Below are 27665 nucleotides of genomic sequence, written 5' to 3'. Positions count from 1 at the left end.
AAGATGTAACATCTGATAATGTAACTTATCGAGTGAGACAAAACTGCATTGAAATATAGAGAGGATGCTCTGGAAAGATAAAGGCTACCTCTGAGCAACTAGTTGAAAAAATCATTTCTATATGGCTTATGAATTAGTAAGAAGCTTCTGTCTTAAAAAAAAAAAAAATTAAAAAATCTAGTTTCCCTGATAGGTACAGAACTGCAAACCAGTTAGACACAGGTTTGGTTTTGTACAATTATTTTTATTACCATTAAGTAGATGTGGTGGAGATATACTTTCATATCAGTCAGTATACTTATACTTTAATATACTGTTCTATGGATGTCTTTCCTATCTCCTACTTCCATTGTGTTTGATAGTGGTTAAACCCTAAATGATATATAATCTGTGCTTTTTTAATGCATAAAGCTAGCTGATATCAGTTACCAGTTCTGCTCTGGATTCAAACCAATAGTTAACTAGAAGTCAAGACATAGTCAAGACTATGCACTTCACTTAAAGAGGCTTAAATCAATGTCCTTCTAATTAAAACTGAGAATACCATTGGACTCTGTGTTACTCATGTAATTTTTTTTCTCCTTTAAGTGATCTTTTGATCAGATCCTTTTTTTGGAATAAAAAAACCATACAGGTCCAATCTGATGCAGGCTTCATATGGTGGAATCAATATACTGCTGAGTATCAAAACTGTGCTTTGGCTAGCAGTACTAAAGGAGAAAAATACAGTAAGCTGTTAAAACTCTTACTCTTCACTAGGAAGAAAAACAGAATAAAAAGGCAAGCAGGAGGATGTCTGGCCATGAAGATGAGTGATTGTGCAGAGCCAGTTGCCAGCCCAAACTATTAAAAGAACACTAAAATGCCTCTGTATTAGTAGAAAGTATATTTCTCTTGCTGTGGAACTCTAAACACCATCTAGGCATATGCCTCTGCATTTCATAGTGATTTTATGGATTCCTCAAAGACAGGCTTTCATTATTTTGGTGTATTCTGACTAGTTACCAAAGAATCTTATAAAACAGCTTTGATTAGTCTTAAATTAGGCCTGTGCATGGGATAGGCAATCTGAGGTATTTAAACAAATACTTTACGTGAGTTTTCTGATGGGAAGCATCTTTGGTTTTCTGTTTTCTTTTTTTATAGCTAGTAACAACTCAAAACCTGATTACAACTTTAAATAAGTCAAAATATTAAGAAGCAATAGACTTCCAGATGATTAGAGAGACTGGTGTGTCTATGTGAAGAAAATATTTCATATAAAAATATATTATGCTTTGATTAATCCACATAAACTTCAAATAGAATGCTAATTATATAATACTGTTCTTCATCAGAGAAATCAATTATTTTTAAACTGATATATGTGAAGCAGCAAGTTATGTTATCAAACTTACTTTGAAGGCAAGGCAACAGAGAAGAAAATTATTACGGATCACATCCTTTTGCAGAAGCTTATTTGCCTTGAACATATTTCCTGTTGTCAAATGCTAACCTTTCTTAGACTGTTGCTGATGTAGCTGAATATAAAGTTGTCCTCCTTGAAATTCTGATTTATATTACATGTTAGCAGCAACCTTTTGGTCAATCTTAGAAATGTAAAATGATCTTGAAACAGATCCTATGAGATCTACAAAATTGAAATTATTTGTATAATCTTTTTCTTAATTCAGTTAGCTTATGACATGCAATTGTCACCTTTTGCAAGCAATTCTTTCTTTGACTTGAAAGTGCTGGCTCCTTTAAACACAGTTACAGTTGTTGGTTTGCTAATCCTGTGAGTCAATCTACACTAAACAAGAAGCTTATATCAAACCCTTGGCAGCTTCAGAGAAAATTAAAAAGCATGCTTTACTGTAGAGATTGTCAAGAGTGGAAATAATATTTGTCCAGTCGGACAGCTTGCTTTTGTAGTCGCTAAATGAAAGTTGAGATTCTGTCTCTTCCTTGAAAGCTTCTGTGTCAAGAAGGTAATTTGGACTGTTTGTGGTTTGACAGGGATTATTAAAATCAGATGAAGTGAAGGGAAGGAAGTGTGAGAAAGCAAAATTGACAGTGACACTCTCTATTATTTGCAGCTTGGATCGTGATGACTATGTTGATATGATAGATTCTAAATGTTAGGTTCACTGTTGGGATATGTTAAGCAGTAAATACAGTAAAATGCAGTTATAGATTATTTTTCTGACTTAACACAAAGCCATCTAGCATTTATTTTCATTGGGAAATTTGAGAGGGGGAGTGTAGCAGAAAACGAAAGACTAGAGGGGCAAATGGAAGGAAAAAGGGAGTGGTTCAGAAAGAATTTAATTTTCACCTTTGTGATTTGATTTAAGCAACAACTCTTTATCCTTTTTTTGAGTTCATACAGCTTGCTAGTATACTTCAGAGGGAATAAAACCGAGGATTAAGAATTGATGGAACAGGTCATAAAATTTCTTTTTCCAATTACTTGAATTTTGGTAGGAATTTTTTAATATTAATAGTTTTGCATAAAGTGAGCTCAAGTCTTAAAGATTGCTGTTTCACATCAATTTTTCATGACTTGCATCTTGCATGTTATTTTTAAATAGTGATCTTTTCTGCCACTTTGAAATAAATAATTTAAAAACTTAAATTATTGCAATATTCATATAGCTGAATTTTTAATTGCTGAAGATACATTAGCTGCACACTGTATGCATCTTTTGGTGTCTAGTGAATATACAATGTATTATTTAATCTTAATCCTTTGTTTTATCCCTTGATTGTATAGGTAAACTTTCAGTTTTTGAATAGGCAAGTTAGTGCAGAAGTAAGACGTCTGATTAGTCAAGTTTGAACATTGCTCTCATTTCTGTGTGGTTTCCTTTTCTGTTTTCCAGCACAGGAACTTTGTGAAAAATTCTATTTTGGGGCAGTTTTCAGTGTAAAGTCTTACGATTTTATAGGAAATCAGAGAACTGAAAGGGAAACAGGTGACACATGAAAGCCTTTGCTGTTATTTAGCATAGCCATAGCTTCATATCTTTCAAACGTCATGCAACGTTTGAACAGTTAAGCCATGCCAGTATAGCAAGTCCCGTCTCTCATCTTTGCCTATCTTCACAGTAGTGTGAAGCATATTAGCATCCAGAGTGATTCATCTCCCAGAACAAAAGGGGTAAGGGAGCAGAATGACTGAGGGAAAAGAAGTCACATAGAATTGTTCGCAGACTTGCAAAATAAGGACTGTCACGAGAGAAGAGGATGGTGTTGAAAACACAGTGGGGACACTGGTAAAGGAGGTGCTCCGATAATGGAGCACACAAAACTCGTGATGTGAGAGGAGGGTGGCAGACCCTGATGTCAGCTGGAGAGGGGAATGTGTAACACAGACAGCCACCCTGAAACAGACCCTGAAATAAAAGGGGATTGAAAATGTGTGTACAGGACAATCTTGGAGGGAGGTAAAAGACACAGCAGTGAGCTACTCCTGTGCAAGAAATGAAATGTGCAGTTCTGTAGTTGCAGAAGCCTGTACTTGTACTATCAAACAGTTAGATTAGCATTACAGTTTTCTGTTTTGATGGAAATAGTGCCTACCAGCCTGAGGTCCTGCCTCAGCTGTGGTTGATGCTAGGCAGAGTAAAAGACAGTCCTTAATAGAAGAGCTCACAGTATAAATAGGACAAAGGAAGAGGGAGGAAGGGAATAGTATTCCTGTTTTAATCACATTTAAAGAATAGGAGTAGGTGATTTACCCAGCTCCTGCTCTATAATGGAGTTAGTAGCATGTAGTAGAAGTAGGAATTGAACTCTACTCATAAGCGTGTGACACTTGCAGCTGAATATGTGTGTATATTTATCATTTAGGGAGTTGGAGATTGCTGTATTGGTAGTGTATAGAAGACAGATAAATCAAGCCAGTTTCACACTTCAAAGCAATACTTTACTAGTTTGACATTATATAAACAATACACATATTTCTGAGTTGTTATCAGTCATTATCACACAAGAATAAAACAGTTAGTCCTTAACAAGCTTTCCTAAGCTATGCGTATACAATACCACAAAGCTGATGCAGCATAGCTACCACTGATGGCTTGGGTCCTTGATGGTCTTAGCTACTGGAACAGCCAGCCTCGAGCTCTTAATGAGGGAAAGCATGAACCCAGTAAGCAACTTCCCCCAAAATTTTTTCCTTTGTTATTTTATGCTTCTTGCCCTCCTCCTCAGAGAGATAGGGAGGATCCCGTTTGCTGTCAACATAATTGATTTTATTTTTTAGGATCAGGACTTGTTCTGGTTTTGCCAGGAACCTTCTGTTTATTCTGCAGGATTATTCTGCTTCCAAGAGACATATTTCCTGCTTTATTTGTATGCTTTCTCTTATCTTGCACATGTTCCTGCTTGCATATGTTTTTTTGAGCCTCTTTTGTGCAACCATACCGTAAGTTTCTGTTTGCTCCTTTGTAGTTGTGTGCTTCTGTTTATCTGAGTTACAAAATGCTTACACATTTTCACAGGTTATGCTGTTAGTAGTGTTACAATGCTATAGGATGCTTATGTGCTGTCAGCGGTTATGCTGTTTTAGTGACCTGGTGTCGTTTTTCAGTGCAAAGAAATATGAATCACGTTGCACTTAAAATGGTGGAGGTGGATTTGCTGTGCCTAGCAGCATGGGTTCAACAGTCAATTGCAGCTGTGAGATGGCATTCCAACGTTAGGACCGAATGGGAGGTGACAGAGTTCACTTGAGCCACAGCAGTTAATCACCTGACAAAAAGCAATAATGAAGAAGTTAAGAGACAAGCAGGGTTACCCAGAGAGAGGGAAAAGCAAGCTAGGTATCTGCCATTTCAGGGCCAAGCATTTATTGGTTCTTAGAGATACAGATACTCTTTACCTCCATCTACTGATAGGACATAATTCATTGTAAACAGCATTGTGTTATGGCTGTGTATTATGTAGCCTATTGTTAACTATTAATCATGATACAAAAGCGTACAAGTGAAAGACCATCACTTTGAAGGAAATTGGAAAGATTTTCCTTTTTTCCCTCTAGTAAATGAATTTCTTTTGAGGATAAACAGTGACAAACGTCAACTACATATCTTCATGTTTACTTCTGTATCTACATGTCATCATTCAGTGGTGGTATTCTTTAAATGCTTTGTGTGCACAAGTACTTCCAAGTGCAGAAATAAAAAAATAACACAAATTATAGAATACTTAATTAGAAGAACATTTAAAATTCAGGTTACAGTTTGTGTGGACTTACTCTAGGTTAGTTAGGGTTGGGAGAGAGCTGCCCTTCCTGAATGTGCAGATTTACTGTGTTACTCAGCCAAATGCTCATAATTTTTAATATATCCCTGTTCTGTTAGAATCCATGTCTATCTCCTTGTGTCTAGTATTCATCAAAGGGGAGGTTAGTTGGATCAGGCAATGTTTTCTAATGTCTGTCTGTGGAATTAGTCTGAAGAGCAAGGAGAAAGAAATAATAAATTCAAAACCTAGCATTTCAGTATTTACAGTGTTTTCAAGTACAAAAGGTAAGATATTTGTTTAGAGGTTCAGAACACAGCAGATCAGAGGAGATGCTCTTGGCAAAAGTGAATATGAATTATTTTGCGTAGTTCCAGAGCTAATTTCCTATTCCTCATTGCTTGTTCATGTTAGTGTGTAATAGTTGTACTGACTTTTATTCTTAATATAAACAACACAAATGCATTTCACAATTTATACAATGTAGTATTTTTACTGCAAGTGTAATACATATGTTTACATTTTGGCATAGGTTAATCTGTGAGTTCCTACTGAAATGTGTAGTTCAGTTATCAGCTGAGACACCTTTCCTTCTATAATTCATTTTTAGTGCAGGGCTTTCAGTTGTGGGAAAGGTGTGTCTTTTTTTAATTTTTTTTTTAAGAAACCATCATAATGTAGTGCTAGTATTTGTGATTAGCAGAAGTCAACTTTCCACACCATCACCTCCCCTGAAAGGTTTATTCAGTGAAATGTAAGGGAAGGGGCCTTGAATCTTTTCCTAAAGACATCTCCTAAGAAATGGAGGTAAAGGTCACCAAAGGCTTTTGGTGGGCCTCTACAGAAGGCCACAGTCAGCAGAATCTAGCACACACAGTGATTAAACACTTCTTGTTGATTTCTAAGGGATAATCTCCCCCTTACGTTTCTGTCAGTGTTTTATGTAAAGGACTGATTTGTTTTGATAGTATGTGGTGGCTGTTTTTTCCAGAACCACTGGAGCTAGAAACTAATGCTATATTTTTGTAAAGTAGCCTGTTAATCTCCTGCCTGTTTGTGGTACCAGCTTTTAAGAGCTTGTTGAAATAGAAAAGTAATGTGAGTAGAAAATTTTTTTAAAGCAAGGGCATTATACTAAAGAAGTATTTTCAGTATTTTTAAAACATCTTAGTAGGCTGTCAAGGTGAAATAAATTTCCACATTTCAGAGGTCACATAATGAAATTTCACATAAATGAAATTGAGTAAAAAGTACATGACAAACATCAGCATTTTGTAGTTTTCTCTACTAAATATTACTGTCCCATTATAATTGTTTTTATACCATTGAGGATCTGCTTCTCATTTATCTAGCAGGGACTCCTATATCTGTCACAAAGGTTTTGAGAAAATCCTGAGACCTCTTAATAGTTTTGAACTGAGATTTTTTGAAACACTGGGAAGCTCTAAATGTTAATATCTGAAAGAAGGGATTCCTGTGTTGACTTACTAAATTATGTTCATCTGCAGTAGTATGAATAACATCCACATTCGCTAATTACATCTTTTTGACCAGTTACCCAAGAGAGAATTACAGTTATTTCCTGGCACCTATTCTGGTGTCTGTTATAACGATGCAAGCACATGGAGGACAAGGAGGTGATTCAAGATAGCCAGCATAGCTTCACCAAGGGCAAGTCTTGCCTGGCCAACCTAGTGGCCTTCTATGATGGAGTGACTACATCAGTGGACAAGGGAGAGCCACGGATGTCATGTGTCTGGACTTCTGTAAGGCCTTTCACATGGTCCCCCACAACATCCTTCTCTCTAAATTGGACAGATATGGATCTGATGGGTGGACTGTTCAGTGGATGAGGAATTAGTTGGATGGTCACATCCAGAGGATAGTGGTTAACGGCTCAATGTCCACATGGAGATCGGTGACAAGTGGTGTCCCTCAGGGGTCTGCACTGGGACCAGTGCTGTTCAATATTTTCATCAATGACATAGGCAGCGGGATCGAGGGCACCCTCGGCAAGTTTGCCGACGGCATCAAGCTGAGTGGTGCAGTGGACACACCTGAGGGACAGGATGCCATCCAGAGGGACCTGGACAAGCTGGAGAAGTGGGCCCATGTGAACCTCACGAGGCTCAACAGGGCCAAGTGCAAGGTCCTGCAGCTGGGTCGGGGCAACCCCCAGTATCAATAAGGCTGGGGGATGAAGGGATGGAGAGCAGCCCTGCCGAGAAGGACTTGGGGGTCCTGGTGGATGAAAAGCTGGACATGACCCAGCAATGTGCGCTCGCAGCCCAGAAGGCCAACCGTATCCTGGGCTGCATCCAAAGCAGCGTGGCCAGCAGGTCGAGGGAGGGCATTCTGCCCCTCTGCTCCGCGCTGGTGAGACCCCCCCTGCAGTTCTGTGTCCAGATCTGGGGTCCTCAGCACAGGAAGGACATGGACCTGTTGGAGTGGGTCCAGAGGAGGCCACGAAAATGATCAGAGGGCTGGAACACCTCTGCTGTGAGGACAGGCTGAGGGAGTTGGGGTTGTTCAGCCTGGAGAGGAGAATGCTCTGGAGAGACCTTATAGCAGCCTTCCAGTACTTAAAGGGGGCTATAAGAAAGATGGGGACAGAGTTTTTAACAGGGCCTGTTGCAATAGGACAAGGCGTATGGTTTTAAACTAAAAGAGGGGAGATTTAGACTAAATATAAGGAATAACTTTTTTATGCTGAGGGTGGTGAGACACTGGCCCAGGTTGCCCAGAGGGGTGGTTGATGCCCCATCCCTGGACACATTCAAGGCCAGGTTGGACGGGGCTCTGAGCAACCTGCTCTAGTGAAAGATGTCCCCGCTCATTGCAGGGGCATTGGACTAGGTGACCTTTAAAGGTCCCTTCCAACCCAAACTATTCTATGATTCTATGACTAACTTGCATATTAAGAAGGGATCAGGAGTAGCAGCCTGAAACTACAGGTGATTTAAGTTAGATCTAAGAAATAAATGTCTAAAAACCAAGTCAAAATCAACAGTAGATTTTGTAAGAAAGATGACAATGAATATGTGGTATGAAGAAATAGGGTTGCTTCAATTGAGGGTAGAGTTTGTTGTCAGTAAATGGACTAAACTTTGAAGGAGGAAGTCCTTTGGACTATAACCCAGACAAGGCCTTAGTTTTTTTCTTTTCCTTGTTTACACCGGTTATGCAGGTTCTTACCACATTTCGTGGCATATTTTGGAAAAGGGCTGAATAGTTTTGTCTACGAATACTTAATGTTTTTCAAATCTTATATTTTGCCTTGATTACAGCTTAAAGCTGAACTTTAAATAATAAAATGTAAGCCTAACACAAAAAAATACTACAATCTGTGTTGAATTAATATTTGGGACTGGAAGGTTAAGTTTAAATGGACAAGGAGCTTGAGTTTGCACATAAGTAAGGTAAGTATTAGCAAAGCTTGTCAAGAGTTGTCTTTTCTACTTCTATTTATCTTTAGCGAAACTTTTCCATCTTTGCCATGAGGGTATTCGGTTTTAGAAAGTGACTTACTACACAGCTTTCTGAAGCTGAAATAGCTCTGTGATCTAGGAAGCCAAGATAAGTTACATGTGGAATTGTATTGTCTTCCTTCTTCAAACAGTGATTCCAGTTATGTTTGATTGAGTACAAGAGTATATTATTGTCTATGAAAAATCTTGAGATTCAGAAGTGGTCTCTGAGTCATAGTGCAGCTATTCCAAAGTGGAAATATTAGCTGGATGTTTTCAGAGCTAACAAATACCCTTTTAGAACCACTTACATATCTTTTTTGGCCTCCTCCTTTTTGATAGTTACTATCTTTTTTTTCCAAACGTGGCAAGCTAGGAGATTCAGAATAATTGTATTCTTTCTGCCCTTGTTGTGCTACTTCAGCAAAACCAGGTCACTTAACTTCTTAAACAGAAATAGACCTTTCTCTTCAGAAATATATCTCAAAATAAGAAATAGGAAGTTTGCTCACTTAGGCTTTGAAATATTTAAGACATTTTTTGTATTTTTTTACTAAACAACAAAGTCTATCCAAAACTACAGTAGTAGCTTCAATGGAATTCACAGATTTATTAGGAACTCCCCTTCCTGTGTTTTCTTCTAGTCAGCTATTTGAAATTATCTGACTGGAACATAAACATTAACACAGGTATCTTTATAAAATAGTCTAAACAAGAATCAGTGCTGCAAAAATTTATTTCTTCAATCTTATACACTTTAAGAAAGTGTAAGTGTGTAAGAAAGTGTAAGTTTAAGAAAGAAGTGTAAGAAAATATAAGTGTGTAATTGTGTAAGTTTAAGAAAGCGTGTATTTGTGAACTATTCATAAGATTGTTCTGTTTAATCATCTTTCTAAAAACTATGTAATAGTTCTTTAAAGTTATAGTTTATCTAATTTTTCTTTATGCTTACATCTTCTAGTAGGTATTGTATCCAGATTATGTCTGAATGGACTGTCAGTATTCAGAAGTCCAGCACAGAAACATCAGACCTTAGTTTCTCGTTATGAGCTATCTATAACATCCATACTTTATATCTTTCATGCCATGGCAACCATAGTCTCTTATCTTACTTATCTATACTTTGGCTAACAGATAAGTCTAGGCAATTGTGTTTTGTGGTAGGTGAGAATAAAATGCTAGGCAAGAAGCCTGAGCTTTTGAGGATTTGCTCGCCTGTTTAGCCTGCTGTATTCAATAGAGTTGCAGCAGGATGCGAGCAACACAGCCAGTGAAAAACATGATATAATTCAAAAAACTCCATAACCCTGGGGAATGCCAACAACTGGTGTAATTGGATAGTTCTGTCAGTGTGGCAACATTTGATTATGAAGAGAGAAGGCAATGACATTTTATTGATAACATGTTTATTTGCAAAATGTATATGACTTACTGCATTAGATTTTATTTGTAGAAGTGCACTGTTTCTTACGTAATATAGGAGTTTTAAAGAAAAATTGCCTTATCTAAAGAACTGTTCTCAGTGCCTCACTTTTATCTTTTTTGAAGAAAAGTGAAAACTGAAAACATTGGTAGTCAAATATTATTTCTTAGGAGAACAAAAAGTTGAATATTTAAAATAATTTGATTTGCAAAGTATTAGCTAAAACATTCACAATATAATCAATAATGCATTCATTATAATTGAAGGTGACAAAATGCAACCTTTTTAGTGTGATTTTTAAGTAGCTTTTAAGAATTCTGTTAACTAACGGGGCAAAAAATGAAAGCAACAGGAACAAATCAGAATTATATACAACTCCCTTTCCCTTTCCCTCTCTTTACCTCTTCCTCCCTTTCCCATCTTGCATACTGTTTAATTGCAAAGATCTTGGAAAACTTATTTTGAAGAATATATCTAAGTTAAGGTGTAAACAAGGTCTTTAATAACCATCTTTCGAAGTAAAAATGAAAGAAATATTGTTCTGTTTTGGTAATTAAAAACTGTCTATTCATTAATTAAACTAAGAAATAGTACAATCTAAAAATCTTATATTCTTTTGAAGATCTTATTTGTATGCCAACTATTAACAAGTCATCTGTCAATTTTTAGAAATGTAACATGATTATGTTCATTTTAATCACCTAGAAAATGAATAACAACCTTTGTCACAGAATGACATTTTGATTTTGATAATTTATCCAACTTTGCACAGGAATTTCTATAAGAAAGAACACATAGGTCTTAGCCAGATCATCCTTTTTATTTGTTTGTGTTATTTATCATGTGTCTTCCAACTTCAGTGATGACTAAGGTAGAAGTCCTTGAGTCAAGACTTTTTATTAAGCAACCCAGATTTGTTTTTTGATTGTTGGCTGAAAGAGGGAGAGGCTTGGAGGGCAGTATTTTGCAAACAGTATAGTTAAAGGCAATATCCCTTGCAGTTATGTCCTCCCATTTCTCATACTTTATGTGTTAATGTTTAGGCCACTGTGCACCTGACATTCCTTCCTTTTGAGTACAGTTTGTTGACACAGAACTTGCAGCTCAGGTTACTCATGCAACTGAGTAAGCTGAAGGACCACAGATAGCTTCTCATTGTTTTCCTTGGTACAAGGAGGAGAGGAGTGAAGCAGACACTCTTGGATGTGGCAGAGGTTAGTCATCAGTACTTAAAACCGCTTCAAACATACTTGTTTAGTATAAATGGTGCCAAAGTGTCTCAGAGTCTCCATCAGGTTGCCTTTCAGAGGTATTTCCTATTTAAAACATTCCCGGTGGGATTCATCTGCCAAACAGCAAGCATCCTATATGCAATTCAGTTGTCCCCGGACAATCCATTCATTTTCCTGCAGTTAGACAATAGGGAGCTTTTTAGAGCTGTGTCCTCATTTTTGGTAAGGTGTTTTCCAAGTGCCTTATCTAGATGTCTGTGCAGTCCTTAGCTAGTAGATGCCTTTACCATAAGTCACATTGGGCTCATTTCTCACTCACACTCTCATCCACTTCCTTTTAGCAAAAAGTCTTTGGAGACTTACTTTCTTTCCCTGCTTCCAAAGACCTCCGGATTGGACAAATCAGAGTAAGGATTATCTACACAGAGGTACTAGTTGTTATCACTGAATGCTGAAATGTGTGTCTTTATCGTGATCCCTCCAGGAGGACTGATGCTTGTCATAAATCTTTGCAAAGTACCAACCTCATCCTGTCCCTGACATTTAAGGATCTAGGGTTATCACTTTCCATGTTTTCCAGCATCACAGCATGACTGCATCTTTAATTAGGAATACCTAATGTTTTAAGGCTTTGTCTCTTATATTACATTATAATAAGAGACATTATTATATTACATTATAATATTTTTTTATTGCAAATTCTAGGTAGTTCAGCAGAGTCAGTTACAGGGATTTTCTTTTCCATTTGTGCAACTATTTTTCTGAAACGTATTATAACTTAATTATCTCTGAGTCTTCTACCCCTTTGCAAAACTTGGTGGAAATTGGGAAGAATGTGTGCCTGAGGCAGTGTGGAGAAAGACAGATGCACAGACAATGGTTGCATAAGCCCCATTTTCTTTGGAAAGTAGACTGAAAAGCAGGAACACAAAGTTGAAGTAGAGGAATAGAAGATGAGAAGGCAATTAATAGAAAAGAGTTATGTATAAAAAAGAGCACGAAATAACTTTTTTTTAACCTACATTCCACATATTTGTGCTTTAAAGAAGAAAAGGCTATAGACACCAAAGAGGAAGATGTTATTAGAGGTGGTATGTCACTGTTGTCACTTAAGTTATGGTGAAAAACCTTTTTCTGAAAGGAAGTGATACAGATGTCTTTAAGATTATTTAGTCTTGCTTTGCTGTCCTCTTACAGTTTGTATGTAACCAAATATTCTCAGCCAAAATACTTTGTCTCTTCTGGGCTTCATCGTGAATTTGCTGGTATACTTTGAATAAGAGCAGTGAAGGTTTCTTATGAATTCAAAGATGGAAATTGCATCCTTAAGATAAGTCTGATTTGATCTATTGGCTGCTTTGAAGGTTTGGGTGAGAGAGTGAGTAAGAAGCTTGATGTTTCCATTGCATACTCCTGGATGTGTAGTATGGGGGAAGCAAGCAGATGCTTTTTATTAAAACAAGACTTTGTCTTGCAAGCTTGAAAATACCTAACACATTCTAGATCGTGTGTACTCCAGGGTACATGGTAAAAGAAAGTAGACTGTCATTACTTTACTTATGGTTTTTTTTTTCAAGGACAGAAGAACAGAAGCTTAACAGTGCTTTGGAAGTTGAAAATCATAGGTGAATAAGAAGCAGTATGTGAATGCATTACCCTGTAGTATCTTAATGATGTATTGAGCATTAGGCAGTATGGCATGAAACCTTTACAGGTTGAGTTATGCCAGCAAAAACTAATTTAAACTTTTGATTTAAGAAATGACTTACAAAAAAAGAAAAAGGAAATTTAATGGACATTTACAGTTGTCAGTAAAATGTTTCATATGACCCTGTGTAGAATTTAGTAAGAAGCTTTAATAATAGTATTTGGGGGAAAAAAAAATCCATGACATTTATACTACTAAACAAGCCTTTAAGATTGTGAATATAAACTTGGACCCACTTAGGAGACACTCTATGGAGAGTTTCTGTATTTCATTTTTATAAAATTGACATTTTTCAAACTCTCATCTTTAAATTGAGAAGTAATGGGAGAAAATAGAATGTGCGGGAGTGAAGGGACTGAAATGCAGCCTACCTTTTAAAAGCTGTGGTCACAGACTTTTTTTGTAATTCTTTTAAATATAATAGTTTCATTGGAAGGCTATTTCCTGTTAAAATTCTAACAACTCTGTATCTGATCTACTGAACTATAAGACCTCAAAGGTCTTGAAATTTCTTCCCTTTAAATACCATTGTCCTCAAAGAGTATTGTGTCAGGATGGAGGATTTTTCCAATAAACAAGAAGAGAAAATGCGTTTATGGTCTAGTATAGAAGTAGCTAGTATGTATTTGTAAGGTTTTTAGTTGAAAAAAGTGTATGTTAGGTTCTTTACCAGTGTGTTAAAAGATTAGTTCCTTCAGTACAGTCCTTATAAATCTGTGCCATTTTAGACATTAATGAGAAGCAAGATAGGAAGGCTGTAGCAGGTGTTGTTGAGAGCATAGTTCTGAGAGGGATTTGGGGGTTTATAAAGTATTGCCTCTTCTTTCTGAGTTTATAAGTGTCAGAAAGTGAGAAAACTCACGTATTATCCCTAAATAGCATCTCTTATTGCCACAATTGGAAAGACAATTCTGCAGTAGATGCACCGTTAGTCTCACACATAGGAGATATCTAATATTCTTGTCCTTCAGGAAAAAACACAATGCCATGCAGTCTTTCTGGGGAAAGTAATTATTGTTCGCAGACATTTTCTCATACCAGTATGCAAAATTTACTCAATACTTATGATCCTCGGCTGTAGCTGTAGAAAATAAATTAAATACTATATGCCATTTTGGAATTATTCAAGTTACTGTATGTTTTCTTGGCAAATACCATTAGTCAAAAAAAAAGGATGATAAGAAAACATATGGTAGCTATTTCTAACTAGGCTTCTACAGCTCTTTTGTCTATACATTAGTGATTACTTTAGTCTACTGATTGGTAATTATTTTTGTAATTGAAAAGTATTTTTAAAACATCCACCATTCATAAACCATATCCATTTGACAATGAGATTGATTGATGTAGTCTTAATGGGGGACAATGTCAGAAGAGGATTTTATGATGTGTTTGTGTGTATGTGGCAATGGCAGAAAAGTGGATTATTGAATTTTTTTTGGTAAGGCCTTAAACCATATCTAAAGAAGGCAACATTGACACCAGGTTTATCCATTTTTTTAACTTACTAAATATAACAGAACTACAGGCACAGAAAAAGAATTCTGTGAGAAGAGGCATCTTGAATCCTTCTTTTATCTCTACTAAAGAAATCCAGAAAGGGAAAAAAAAGAAAAAAGGCACACTTGTGTACAAACAGTTGTTGTCACACTTGTGGTTTTAGTAACTGTAAAGACTGATAAGAAGGTAGGGAAATCCACTGACTTTTCACAAGTAGGATGCTTAATGTTTGTGGGCTTCTTGTCTAAGAATTGCTTGTTTATAAATGTTGAATCTTGGATGTCGTACATTGTGGGATTGTAGCTACGGGTTAACTAGCTGAGAGACAAAGATGATATAGGACTGTTTCACTCAAGAGCTACTCAGAAAATGGCCGTTTCTTTTTTTCTGAAGGTTATGAAATCATGTTATGCTTTATTCCTTTCTTCTGACATAACTCCTCAGGAGTTTCCTTGCAATTCCAGATGGCATGTTTCTCTTTTGAAGTCACTGCCTTTGACCAATAGTGTTTGATTAAGTTTATGTAAATGAGAATTCTCTCCTTGTCTTTGAACATCTCTTACCAGTCCCAAGTAGCAGGAAATCTAAAAAAGCAGTGCTGATTCCTTTGCTTTATATTCTCAACTTTTCACTTTGTATGACTCAAAGAATGGGGGAGAGGCAGTAAGAACTCATGGATCTTAGTTTTAAATTCTTGCATGTACATATGCCTAGAAAACAGGACTAAGCAACATAGTTTGAAAAACTCACAGATATTAAAAATAATAGCATATGCTATTTGTCAGAAATGTGCATTAGCTGATTTTTAGTATAGGAATATTTCTAAGTGAGCTAGATATCCAGGCCTTTTTCAAGGCTTTAGACGTGATGATTCAATGGCTGATACAGCTGCCTTAGATCAGAGCACTGCATTCTGATATTACAGCTTTAGACAGAAGGCACAGCTTTCTGTTTCATCCACAGTGAGGACTGTGTTTCTTCAGTCCCGCTGTGGGTTGTATCTTACTCCCACTCTCTTATTTGCTGTCTCTTATAATGGCAGAATTTGGGAGAAAAACTGTGTTCAAGACGTTTACAAATTTAATTATAGATACTGAGAATCTCTCTTTGAAAGATATAAAGGAAAATGTGTTATGTGTGTGGTGAATAACAACTGATGAATATAAAATTAACATTTAAATACAAGTTTATGACCACAGCAAATGTGGAAAGTCTGCAGGAGGAACATTACAAGAAGTTTTTAATAAAACTTGTTTCAAAGTTATTTGTGGCATTCAAAATATTTTGTAAATACATCCCTCATGAAAACTATTTTTCATATACATTGAATGTGTTTTTACTGGAATGATATGGTATTATTTTTGTAAAAGCTGTGTATGCTTCAGTTTTCAGTGGGAAATAGGTGAATATGAAAGATAAATTGGAAAATTTAAATAGAGATCTTCAATACCTGCCTATTAGCAGAACCAAAAACAGGTTATGTTCTTTTATAGACAGAACTTTTAATTTCTTCCTTTTCTTTTACCAGTCTTATTTTAAACAGAGATAGAATTTTGAAAGGATTTTTACCACAGAAAATTGGGTAAGAAGCTTTTACTGTGTCGGAGTAGAGCTCAAGAAATTATAATTATTAAATGTATTTCTTGCATAAGCTCTATGTGGTTTCCAAAAAAACTTTAAATACTCAGATGATGTGGAGTCCAGAACAGTAGGAATTTCACATTGAATAGTATTATCTCAAGCCATTGCCACCACTGTTGCTGCCTGCTGTGCGATTGCAGATGACATCTTCTGTGCTGTAAAGCGGCTGGGAACAGTTGTGCAACTAAGGTTAGATAAAGGAAATCATTGTTAAGATGATGGTTTGAAAGTGTAAGCTGAGTGATGAAAAATCTTGTCAATTCTCTCATCCCCTTTTAGTTTTGCAAGGATGCTAGGGCAATAAAGAGATATCTTCTGTAAGATAAGAAGCAGTATCAGAAAAAAAGCTTCAATGATTTGGCTAGCTCTCTGTACATTCAAACTGTGCTGCAGTTTGACATATCCCTGTTTTCAAATCACGGGTACATTGACATCCTCTTTTTAAAGTAGTGCTAATGGTAACAATTTTCTTTTATTGTCCTGGATATGGGTGGAATGAGAGCTCTAGGGGTAAAACTCATATAATGTTAAAGTAAGTTTTCAAATATTTAGATTGGCTGTAAAGTACAGAAAATTTGATTGCCATGGTACTTGGATTGCACTTAGACAAAGCATTTTGTGCTGAAGTGTGGAATATTATATGTGGACAAAATGTTGCTAAATGAATAAATGTATTACGTAACAGTTTCTAAATATTTTGTATGTACAAGTTATTGTTTAAATTCAAAATACAAATAGTTATTTAAAAGTTATCTTGAAATATACTAAAGGTAATGTTTGAAGTATTTGGAAATAAGTGTCTCATTGTACAAGAGCTAAAATAGTACATTGGCATTAACTGAGTGAAATTAATGACAGGTCATGAGTTCTTTAATTCTTGAATGACTTTTTAAAGACTGAATTGTGGAGTTGTACAATAATGAGATTTGGTTTATACAAATCTTGGTTTAGAAATCAGTGATTTGAACAAACCTATATCAGTCTGCCAGTTTTTATCCTCTAAAAGAGGTTTGTTTACACATTTATGCTGGTTGTGGTGAATAACAGAAGTTATGATACAACCAAAACATTTCTTCTGTAATAAATCAGGAAGCAAAATTATTGTAATGAAATTGAAGAGGTTTTTTTATTTTATTCTTCAGCTATTAGACACAAACTTGATATTTAATTCTCTGTCTTTGTCAAACCATTTATGTTAAAATTATTAGGGGTTTATTTAATTAAGATGGTTAATTGTTAATTTTCAGTCTTCTGGAATAAATCTGTTACAGATTGCCTCATATTCTGGTCTTAACAGGTTAGAAATACTGGGAATGAAGACTTTCTACCCAAGTACACATAATTTGCTTAGTGTGCCACCTCATAAATTGTTGGTTCCATTAAATATCTGCAAGTGCTTAAGTAGTAGATTCTGCTTAGGTTTAGATAACTTGTTTAGATTATTTCATACATAGTAGTGTGTGTGTAAAAGCCTACCTCTGGATTTTATTGAAACCTTAGTGGTTTGTTTTGTCTTTTTATGAAAACCTACTGTGTAATTTGCTCAAGTATAGGTGCTATAGTGCTCAAAGACAGATCTCTTTGGATCTGCATTGTATGAAATGGTATACTGCCTAAGCTTCTTAGTTTACTTAGAGTTTGCATAAATGTATACAGGGCATTTGAAAACCCATGAAAGTTTAAATTTTAGTTGGAAGTTTAACAAAGTGTGATCAAACATTGTGAGAAACCATGTCTAACTTTAAACTTCCTGCTTTAGTTCTGCTATGATTTTCTTGAACACATATGTACTATAATTTTTTTTCAAAGGGCCTAACAGCCCAGCTAATTAATTTTCCATTAGACTTAGGCAATTAATTCAGAGGGAAATCCAGGCAAACTGAAGTTTAAAACTGTATTTAGATTTTTTTTTATGCCCCCCAAGGTGTTCTGTGTAACTATAATACAAAATTTGTCTGACATTCTCCATGGTTGATGCTGTCGTGTGATACCTGAAACCCATTGAAGTCAAAACAAGAATCTTAACTGGCTGAAGTGCCATAGGGAAATAAAGGAGTAACAGTACTGAGTATTTACCAATAAATAAGTCTGTCAACATTTACAAAGTTTCTAAAAATGCTGGAATGGATTTGTATTCTATAAACATGACCTAGTAATGTTCTACCCAGTGTAATGAAAGACCCATATTTTATATTTTAAAAGAATAGTGTTTGTGTCGAAAGGTGGGAGATGTCTGTTAGTTGCATATCTACAGTATGTTAGACTGTGAATCTATAGTTAAATGTTGTGTTTTATACATGTATAGAGTTATATTGTGCATCTGTAAATTCAACAGAAGTGCTCGTACGAAAACCTGTTCATTTTAGGTCCACACAACTTTTACAAACTGTATATCTGATAACAAATGCTTATTATAGTAAATATAAACACTACAAATTTATCTTAGAAATCCTGTGGAATTTCCCATGTGTGTTTGTAGTGGAAGGTTTTTACAATGACGTTTATTGAATTGTTGTATCAGAATGAAGAAATATCCAGTTTGAACTAAGTATCATTTTATATAGGACTTCTATGAGAAGATTGTTTCCTTTTGATTGACATTGAAAACTAAAACACTAAAGAAAAAAGAAAAAAGAAAAAGTGCTCTTGGGGGTAAACACTATATGAATTGAAAAAGCAAGAAGTATCTGTTGTATCAACTTGAAAGTTTCATAATGTTTTTTCAAATAGGCCTAATTGTTTTCAGTAAAAACTGGTTCTTAATGTCAGGCTTGCTAGAAGTGGGGAATTGTTACAGTGAAGTTAAATTGCATTGATACTGTGAGTTAAAATAAGAGACCTGAAAAATACTTCTTTTTAAGGTGCACTGCACATAGGTTAAGTGTCTTGAGTAGCTACCAAAAAGATTGACAGCTGTGTCATTTTAATGATGATGAATGGTCCTCTAATACGTTTGGAAAAGAACTATACCTATTACAGATAGGGACACATTGAGTGGCATCTGAAGCAGGTTCTCTAAGACTATTTGTCTCAAAACATACAATATTTCACTGTGATAGTAAATAGAAATGTGATGGGATGATACTTTTTATGCAGCATAATAACAAGTGTTAAATTAATCTCCTTTGCAGAAAAATGGGTTATTACTGTCTAAAATATTTTGAAAGAATTTGGTGTTTCAAAACAGAGTTCTTCCCCCATATTATCACAAATAATAAAAATTTTAAGAAACAGATTTATTTCTTAACAAAAATTGTTTTTTGCCATCAGAGAAGGGCTATGTCATACTGTCTGTCAGGGAGCAGCCATGACTGCCTGCTCTTTGAGGGCTGGGAGAGAAGGGGGATAACCCGAATGGCAGGGGAGGGACCTTGCCAGCCAATGTCCATCCTACTGCCCCCAAGGGAGGCACCGGAGTGATAGTCTAGTTCCACTGAGAGTCCAGGTCATCAGAGAGTTAAAGCCTATTAGTGCACCCAGGGACCTGACACTGGTTACGATAAATAACAGTAGAATTTCTGCTCAATTTGTATTAATTTATATCTTGATGTACTTATTTATTTTTTCCTTCTGAAACATTTTTGTATTTTGCTGCTTCATATGATAGTCTTGTATTAGAGAAATACTTAGATTTTTGTAAGAAGTTACTATTGACCATCTAAAACAATGTTTGAAAACTGAATAATCAAATGTTGCTTTTTCCCCCATAAACCAAGACTGAAAGGAATAATTACCTTGTTTTGACAAGTGAACCGAAGAAGTATGACATAGAAGTCTTACAGGAATGCATACATGAAAACTAGGCTGTCATGTTTACAAGGTGATTTCTTTCATATGATGAATTTTTTAAACAGTAAGTGGTCTGTAAACTATACTGATATTTTTCTGAGGAACATAAGCTTCTTTTGGCTATCCTGTAAGGAAAAGAGTTAGGAATACATATAAAATTTTGATTGTGCAGCTATTTTATGAAAACTCTGAATCATTCCAAGCTGTTATTATTTTTGCATTACATATATTTATTAAACAGTACATTCTACACAAATCATTGACTGTTCTGCCAGCACAGTTGAATAAAAGATGGGTTTGAGTTATAGCTACTGAATGGAGTTAGCATCACATTCTGTATAAACTCTTAGATATTTCTGAAGAGGAAGGGGAATAGATTTGTGTGACCATGTCTGAATATAAGTATACATGAGTGAACAACTGTATTTTCAGTATTCTTTTTATCTCAATTCTGTAAAGCGCTGCTTAATGTTTTTCCATTGGTTGCAGAACCTTCCCAAGTTGGCCTACTGTTTATTTGCCAGAACAACCGACTGAAGTATTTCAGCATTTGGGAGAGTGCTTTTTAACTTCTACTTTTAATTACAGTGTCTTTAGTTGCAGTAACATCTGTTAAGATACTTTGAGTCTTGTATTCAAAGACTCATCTTCCCTCGATGTGTTACATGATGTCTTTGGTTTACATCCAAACTTTTTAACCAGAAGGGTGACTGAGTTTCAGCTACATTGCAGAATGCTGAAAGTCTTTGAACTGTTATTTGCAAAGGGGTATTCTGTAGCTTCTGAGAATTTAAGAAAATTATATATCCATTAAATATTTTGTAGTATTGTGCTGTTAATTCAGATGTGCGAGATACTAGGCTCTAAAGTACCTTCACGTTTATTCTAACTTTGTTTTGAAAGAGAAAAACCAGAATCAGTAGTGTAATTTCTGCTGAAGAAATGCGCAGTTCTGCTACTTGTAGGTCTACACTCATATTTGACCAAAACTATCATCTTGACCTTGTATCTTAATCTGATGTTCTTTTGGAGCATGTGTCTTGTAGACCGTTCACTTAGAAAAACTCTCAATCTATTTTCCTAGTAGGGCCTCTAGGTAAATTTCCAACCAACACTGTAATTGCTTCATAAAAGAATATTGCTTGTAGGAAAAATAGTGTATTTATTACGTGGCCAGCATGTCGAGGGAGGGCATTCTGCCCCTCTGCTCTGCTCTGGTGAGACCCCCCTGCAATTCTGTGTCCAGATCTGGGGTCCTCAGCACAGGAAGGACATGGACCTGTTGGAGCTGGTCCAGAGGAGGCCACGAAAATGATCAGAGGGCTGGAGCACCTCTGCTGTGAGGACAGGCTGAGGGAGTTGGGGTTGTTCAGCCTGGAGAAGGGAAGGCTCTGGGGAGACCTTATAGCAGCCTTCCAGTACTTAAAGGGGGCCTTTAAGAAAGATGGGGACAGACTTCTTAGTAGTAAAACAAATTAATGAATAAAGCTACTACTCTAGTTAAGGTAGAAGAACTGATTTAAAAAAAAAAATACAAGATATTATGAAATTTATCTCTGCTTTTATTTTACAGGTGTCCCTCTCTGTAGAACTCTACTCAGAAGCATGCACAAGGTTTACTATTCAGCACCGATTTTATAATTCCCTACATAAACACTTCCCTTATTAATGTAAGTATTTCCAAGGAGGAAAATGTTGTATATTTTGATACTTATAGTCTGAATTTTTTCATTATTCAACCACCTTTCTGTATTTGTTTTACAGATTCTGAAAATGGAATGGGGAGGAGAGTATTCTCTTGATTCTTCCAATTTAGACTGTTTGTTAAATGTCCTTCCTGGAGAATTGGAGTTTCAACAAATCCTTAGTGATCTTGATGAAAAAATAAAGAATAACTCTTCTAGGTAAAGAATATTTTATCTGTATGCAAAATACTAGTGGAAATTTAGGAAGAAATAGGGCTTTTCTATTCTTTCTTTTCTAGTTGTAGGCTAAAATTCTGATAATTATTTCTGTAGTAGTTTTACCTTAACCATTTGAGCATATAACAAATTTTTAATGCTATGTAATTTTTGTGCTGTAGTCTTTCTCTGTATGGTATTTTTAACAGTTGAATCATCTTAGTCTTAGGAATTATTGCAGTAGGTGTGATAGTGGAGGAAGAAAATGTGTATTCCCATGACAGTTGTATTTCCTACAGCTGTGAGATAGAATTTTTATTCACTAAAAGAGCTACAGAATTTTACAAAAAAGTAAAATTTTAACTCAGTATGTTCTTTAGGCATTTCTAATGCAAATAGAAAAAGCAAGTAAGTTAATATATATAATCCTTCTTATATAAGCCATTATTTTACATGTTTCAGTTAAAACTGTTATGCTTCAATAGAAGATTTTGTAACTAGAATTTGTTTTGTAATATATTGCGTTGTCCACTTCTTTGTAACATATCTGTTTCCAAATATCAATGCTATAGAAACAGTGGAGTACTGAAAGAGTTCTTTGTTGATGTTGATTTTTTGCATGACTGCAAAAAAATCAGGTCAAGGTTTTGTGCCTTATTTGAAATGTGGTGGTGGTGTTTAGTGGCTGAACTCTTTGGTACCTTTAAAATACTTTGATCTGTGAAAGATGCTCTTAAGCAAATAAACAAATTGCCCATTTAAAAAAGTAAGCGTACATCCAGAGATATAACAAATAGCAGAATTTTGTATTAAATATTGAAAATGCTTGCCTTTGGATAACAGTGCACATTATAGAGTCATATGATTTCAAAGAATGCCCTTCATGACATCTGTTTTAAGATTGTGTAATTTAATGAAGCCCAGATTTTGGTCCTCCATTTTGGAGGTCTTTGTCTGATCCCAGACAGCTTCCTGAAGAATGGAGATAAACCATTGCTGTATCTCACTGAAAAGTGACTTAGGTCATCTCTGAATTATTGTTATATTGCTTATGCCAGGCTGAGACATTTTTCAGGCTTTTTATTTATATTACTCATATCTCACATTTTGAACATTTTCATTTAAAAACTTTGTGTTTACAAATGTAGTTGTAATAGTAATAATCCCATGGTAGTGAAGATCTGGGAAATATGCTATTGTGGACCACTGCATAGTGCAATTTCATATTACAATTTTCCAGCTGTTGACATCAGTGAAATGTAGATACTTACTTAGAGTTTAGTTGATGTCGTAACACAGTTATAGGTACTTACATTTTGAGTTGCTATGTTCTTATCTATCTGGGAAAAAACAGCATCAGCATTTTTGGCAGATGTGTTGTCAACTCTTCAGCTACCAAATAAAAGTGATTTTGTCGCCATTATGCAGAGCCAGCCTGAGAGTTAGAAAAATTATTATCGAGATGAGTCTTTGGAATGCATGCTTTGCTACTCTTTTTGGTTTTAATGTGTGTAAAATGTATGCTGCTGGTTGAGAAGACTTTTGGCTATGGGAAAGCAGGCCAGCTGTTCGTTCTTTTTAATGGCACTTTATATCAGTTAACATTTTATGTTACATTTTACATTAACATCATCACAGTGGAACTATTTGTACATTTCTAAGCTGATTGTCCCCATCTTAGGGACATAGTCCTACAAATTAGAAGGGGCTGTTGCTGTAAGTTTTGTAAGATCCAAATGTCATTATATCCAAGGAGAGCAGGAAATTGGATTAGGGTGTGGTACACAGCAATGCCTGTCAGGAAAAGCTTTGTATTTCTGCTGAATAGACACTTAAGCTAGTTTTTAAACTAATTTTCACAAGGAAAATCAGAAAGTAGCCTTGTAGTTACCAGGTGATATTTTGCTCCTGTAATGTGTCAGTTTCAGAAATGGAGAGGAGTTTAAAAGAAGATGGACAGCAGCTGATGTGACTTTTAAATTAAAAAGAGTCCTTTTATTGCTAATATATTAGAGGTAGCATGGAATGAAATCATTTTCAAGTTACCATTGATCTTTGTAAGTGGTATGATAAGAGCAGCTCTATGCGCTACAGTGATACAATTGGAATACAATCCATTTTTCATCAGATAGATTTATGATTTTATTATACCACAGAGAATAAACATAATAGTATACGGCATATATATATTTTTAAAAATAAAACATTGTGTAAAAAATTATGATCCAAAAGTGTGTAAATCACTTGAATGCTCATTTATTGCCTTCCAACTGAATAGCTTTTATAAAATTGTGTGACACGACAAATCAGATATGCTTTCCAGCAGTTGAATTACCTTCAGTATTTTTGTATTGTACCAATTCTATTTGGTGCTACAAGAAAAAAAAAAAAGGCCATCTGTGTGAAATTGTTTTATTTGTAAGTTTTAAGGGACTAAGTGGTTCATTCCTTCACTATCATATAATAGATCTCTTATTACACTTGAATGTTAACTTTATTTTTACAGCAGTTTATAAAGGCAGGTGAATATGAACTCTCAAAAAGATTGTCATTGCTGGCCAGTTTTATATGCAATGATAGTTTTGGGTTATTCTAAAGCGTGAAGTTGCATTCATAATTTCATCAGGATGGCTATTTGTCTTCAGTCATTTCCCTCACATTTGCTTTGACTTTTACTGTTTGTCAAAGCTGAGGTTTTGGATTTTTTTTTTTTCCTAATATGGAGGATTAAGAATTAGTAAGAGTTAATTTTTGAGCAATCCACAGAACTAAACTTTCAGCTGATATTTAACACTTCTAAGCAGAAAATAAGGTACAGAGCTTGAAACCAAGATTATAGTGCATAACTTGAAAGTGATCGTAAGCCTGAAATCTCTTCAGCAGTTGATTTTTGTGTGTGTGTGTTCAGTTCTTTCTTCAGTGAGTGATTGGCTGCCTTTTAGTGGTGATAAAGTGGTGATAAATTCTATGAGGCTGTAGGACAGTGTGAGGTATTCTGGGTCTTCTTCAACAGAACAATTACTCAAAATTCAACAAAATTATTTACTAATAATTGTATCTCCACAATACACTGGAGACTATATCTTTGTAAGGCTTTTCACAAAGGCTTAATTTGACTTCAATCAGATAAACTTCAACCTGACCCTCTGTCTATTTAGCAGTAATTCAGTCATCTGGGATTTTGATGAAGGTCTTTTTTCAAGGGCTCCAGTGAGGTCAATACTAATAAGTGCTTACAGCATTGCATCTTGTCCCATAAGTGTTCAATATAAATTGTAATCATTATTTGAGCAACTAACAAGATCCTTAACTTGCAAATAATAGGACTATCTGGCAAGTACCTCAATAAGGATGTTAGTATGGCATTTTCAAGTTGTTGATTATAACTTTGCTGATTTGCATAGAAATAATTCCCACTATCAATACCTCACAATGAAGGGATGGAGGAGTTTCAAACAGGGTATTAAGCACTGCTGTGTCATTCCATTTTCCTGTAGCAGAATTGGAGTGTGCAAGGGCTCCTGTGTTTTTAAACTGAGATGTGCTGCAAGAGTTATCTTTATTTTTTTTTTTAAGAAACTCTTGGCTTCTTCCTCTGTGGAATTTTCAAGAAGCATCTACACCTCACTTTCTTGGTATTCAAGAGAATTAGCAAAATCTTGGCATCTCCATCCAAAATCCAAATAATAGTTGATTATTTGGGAGAATTTCAAACTAGAGCTAATAGTAGAGGAATAAAATTGATAAAATTGTGTCAGTTTTACTTGGACCTAATATTTATCACAGCTCTCAAAAAGAATTTGACTCCTCTGTGTAAATGTAACCTGCTTGCTGTACTAGCGCATTACTGTACTATTTAGTTGAGAATTTAGTACCTATTAAGATATTAGAATAAAATAAAATCTTTGTCAAAATAGTATCTGTATTCCCACTGCCTTGGACTAATTGCTAGGAATGAGTAATTAAAATGAGAAAGGAATGTAATTTTATTCCTGTTCAGCCTGTGTTGTCTTTGTGCATGATTGCTGAGTTCAGGATAGTCGTTTCTTATCTCCTTACTAGCTGGACAACACAGAGTTTCTCAGACATTGGTTATTTTAATAGACACACAGTTTCTTAACTCCAGTCTGCAGTGATTATAATTGTGTCAGTATCTTAGGTAGTTAGATAGCTGTCACGTACATCTACAGAAGCTGTAATCAGATGTTTGACTGCACTGCAAAACATCCCAATTCATTTCATATGAGGATACAGAAAACATTGTTTTTTTAGCCATTATTTTTCACTATCATGTTTTGGTCAATGGAGTTGAAAGACTCCTGTGTTTCACTGCCAGTCTTCTGAAATAACTTATCAAGGCAAAGCTTACATCTTGTGGACTGAAATATCTCAAGTTTTTAAGAGAAAATTGGAAATTAAATGTAGGCAGTGGTTCAGTTAGAACTGATGGTTCTCACATTGTTAAGCTGTTGAGTAAGTTTCTCTTGCTGAGGTGCAGAGAAGTCATCACTATTCTGTTTCTTTCTGGTTTCAATGGTATAGTTACTTTACAGTTTCGGTGGATATGTTTTGTAAGTAGCTAAATTAGAGATATGAAGTAGCTTGCAAAGTCCTTGAAGCAGGGGCCACATTTTTGTTTTACGTCTTAAGGTTCAAGATTACAATAGGAAGAATTTGAGGAAGTTAATTTTTTCAAGGCTTTTAGCTTTATAATAAGCCTGTAACTTTCAGACTCATATTTTAAAGAATTGCTGGTTTTAAAAACAGGTGTCAAGACATATTTGTCTTAACAGCATTTTTCTAAAGAGGTAAAATTTTTGTAGTCAGTCTTTCCGTCAGTTTCGTGTTGCTGCTTACAAAATAATGTTTAACTTCCATCTTATTGGTCTTATTTTATTTTGAATAGAACTTAGATCCAAAATACGAATAAAAGAATAATATAGTCAAACTATAAAAAAAAGTTAACATACACACAAATATGAGGTGCTAACAAAACCTATATTATTAGCAGTAGCAGCTTTACTTTGTAGCTTTCTCCTCTGCTGTTGAGGTCACCATTGTAAAGAACATAAAATATAAAAAGGAATTTCATCTTTTTATGCAGTTGGGTAAGAAATGGACATTCCAGAAAGAATAAGCTGATGGTCAGGTAGACTAGAATGGAACAGCATAAACATTATAGGCCTGGAACTATAATAATCTAATTTTTTTCAGAATTTTAGAAATCCTAAGAGTTACATTGTGCCATGAATGTTACTGTAGGTTATCATAAGCATTGCAGGAACATGCAAGATGATAAATAGCCATTTTTGGTAAAACCTCTTGTTTCTGTTCAAGATAAAGTTATCAAAACATTCTTTGCATGAATCTTTATGGTTTTTTCAGTTAGATTGTATCTAGCCATTTAGAAGTTACTAGAAAATAAGTTATTTATATTTATAGTTAAATTGCTGTTTATGAACACACAGTAGTGCTGAGGCATCAGCAATGACCTCATGAAACTGTCTGTAGATCATGAGAAATTTTCTTAATATTTCCTTTTTGGCAGGTCAGCTTTCATGAAATAAAACAAAATGTTTGTTTCCACATGGGAGAAAGTGTAACAAGGAAAATGCCTGTAGGAATTATACTGGTAAAAGTCTTTCTCAAAGATATCTTGCTAATCGAAGTGTACAGCAGGTCCTCTGACACACAGGTTTCCAAATAATATGACTGATTTTATATAAAATGCCCTGTATCTTTAGCAGTCAAGCTTTTTAATGAATATACATGATA

At 35.2% G+C, this 27665-nt stretch overlaps 1 protein-coding gene across 9 annotated transcripts in view; it reads left to right on the top strand.

The window, feature by feature from the left end:
• The window catches only part of KIAA0825 (KIAA0825 ortholog), a 252673-nt gene that overhangs the window by 13340 nt on the left and 211668 nt on the right, over positions 1–27665 (top strand). For 6 of the 9 annotated variants that reach the window (XM_075526449.1, XM_075526452.1, XM_075526448.1 and 3 more), the window contains 3 exons: positions 19917–20053; positions 21563–21603; positions 21754–21893. In XM_075526449.1, coding sequence (XP_075382564.1) covers positions 19993–20053; positions 21563–21603; positions 21754–21893 — 242 coding nt within the window. In that variant the 5' untranslated portion in view covers positions 19917–19992. The remainder of the gene's footprint in view (positions 1–19916; positions 20054–21562; positions 21604–21753; positions 21894–27665) is intronic. The other 3 variants (XM_075526455.1, XM_075526457.1, XM_075526453.1) reach the window with 2 other exon arrangements.

Source organism: Mycteria americana, chromosome Z (assembly GCF_035582795.1).
Source record: "Mycteria americana isolate JAX WOST 10 ecotype Jacksonville Zoo and Gardens chromosome Z, USCA_MyAme_1.0, whole genome shotgun sequence".
Lineage (NCBI taxonomy): Eukaryota > Metazoa > Chordata > Aves > Ciconiiformes > Ciconiidae > Mycteria > Mycteria americana.
The sequence above is the reverse complement of the archived record's forward strand: the minus strand, read 5'-3'. Positions and strand labels throughout refer to the sequence as shown.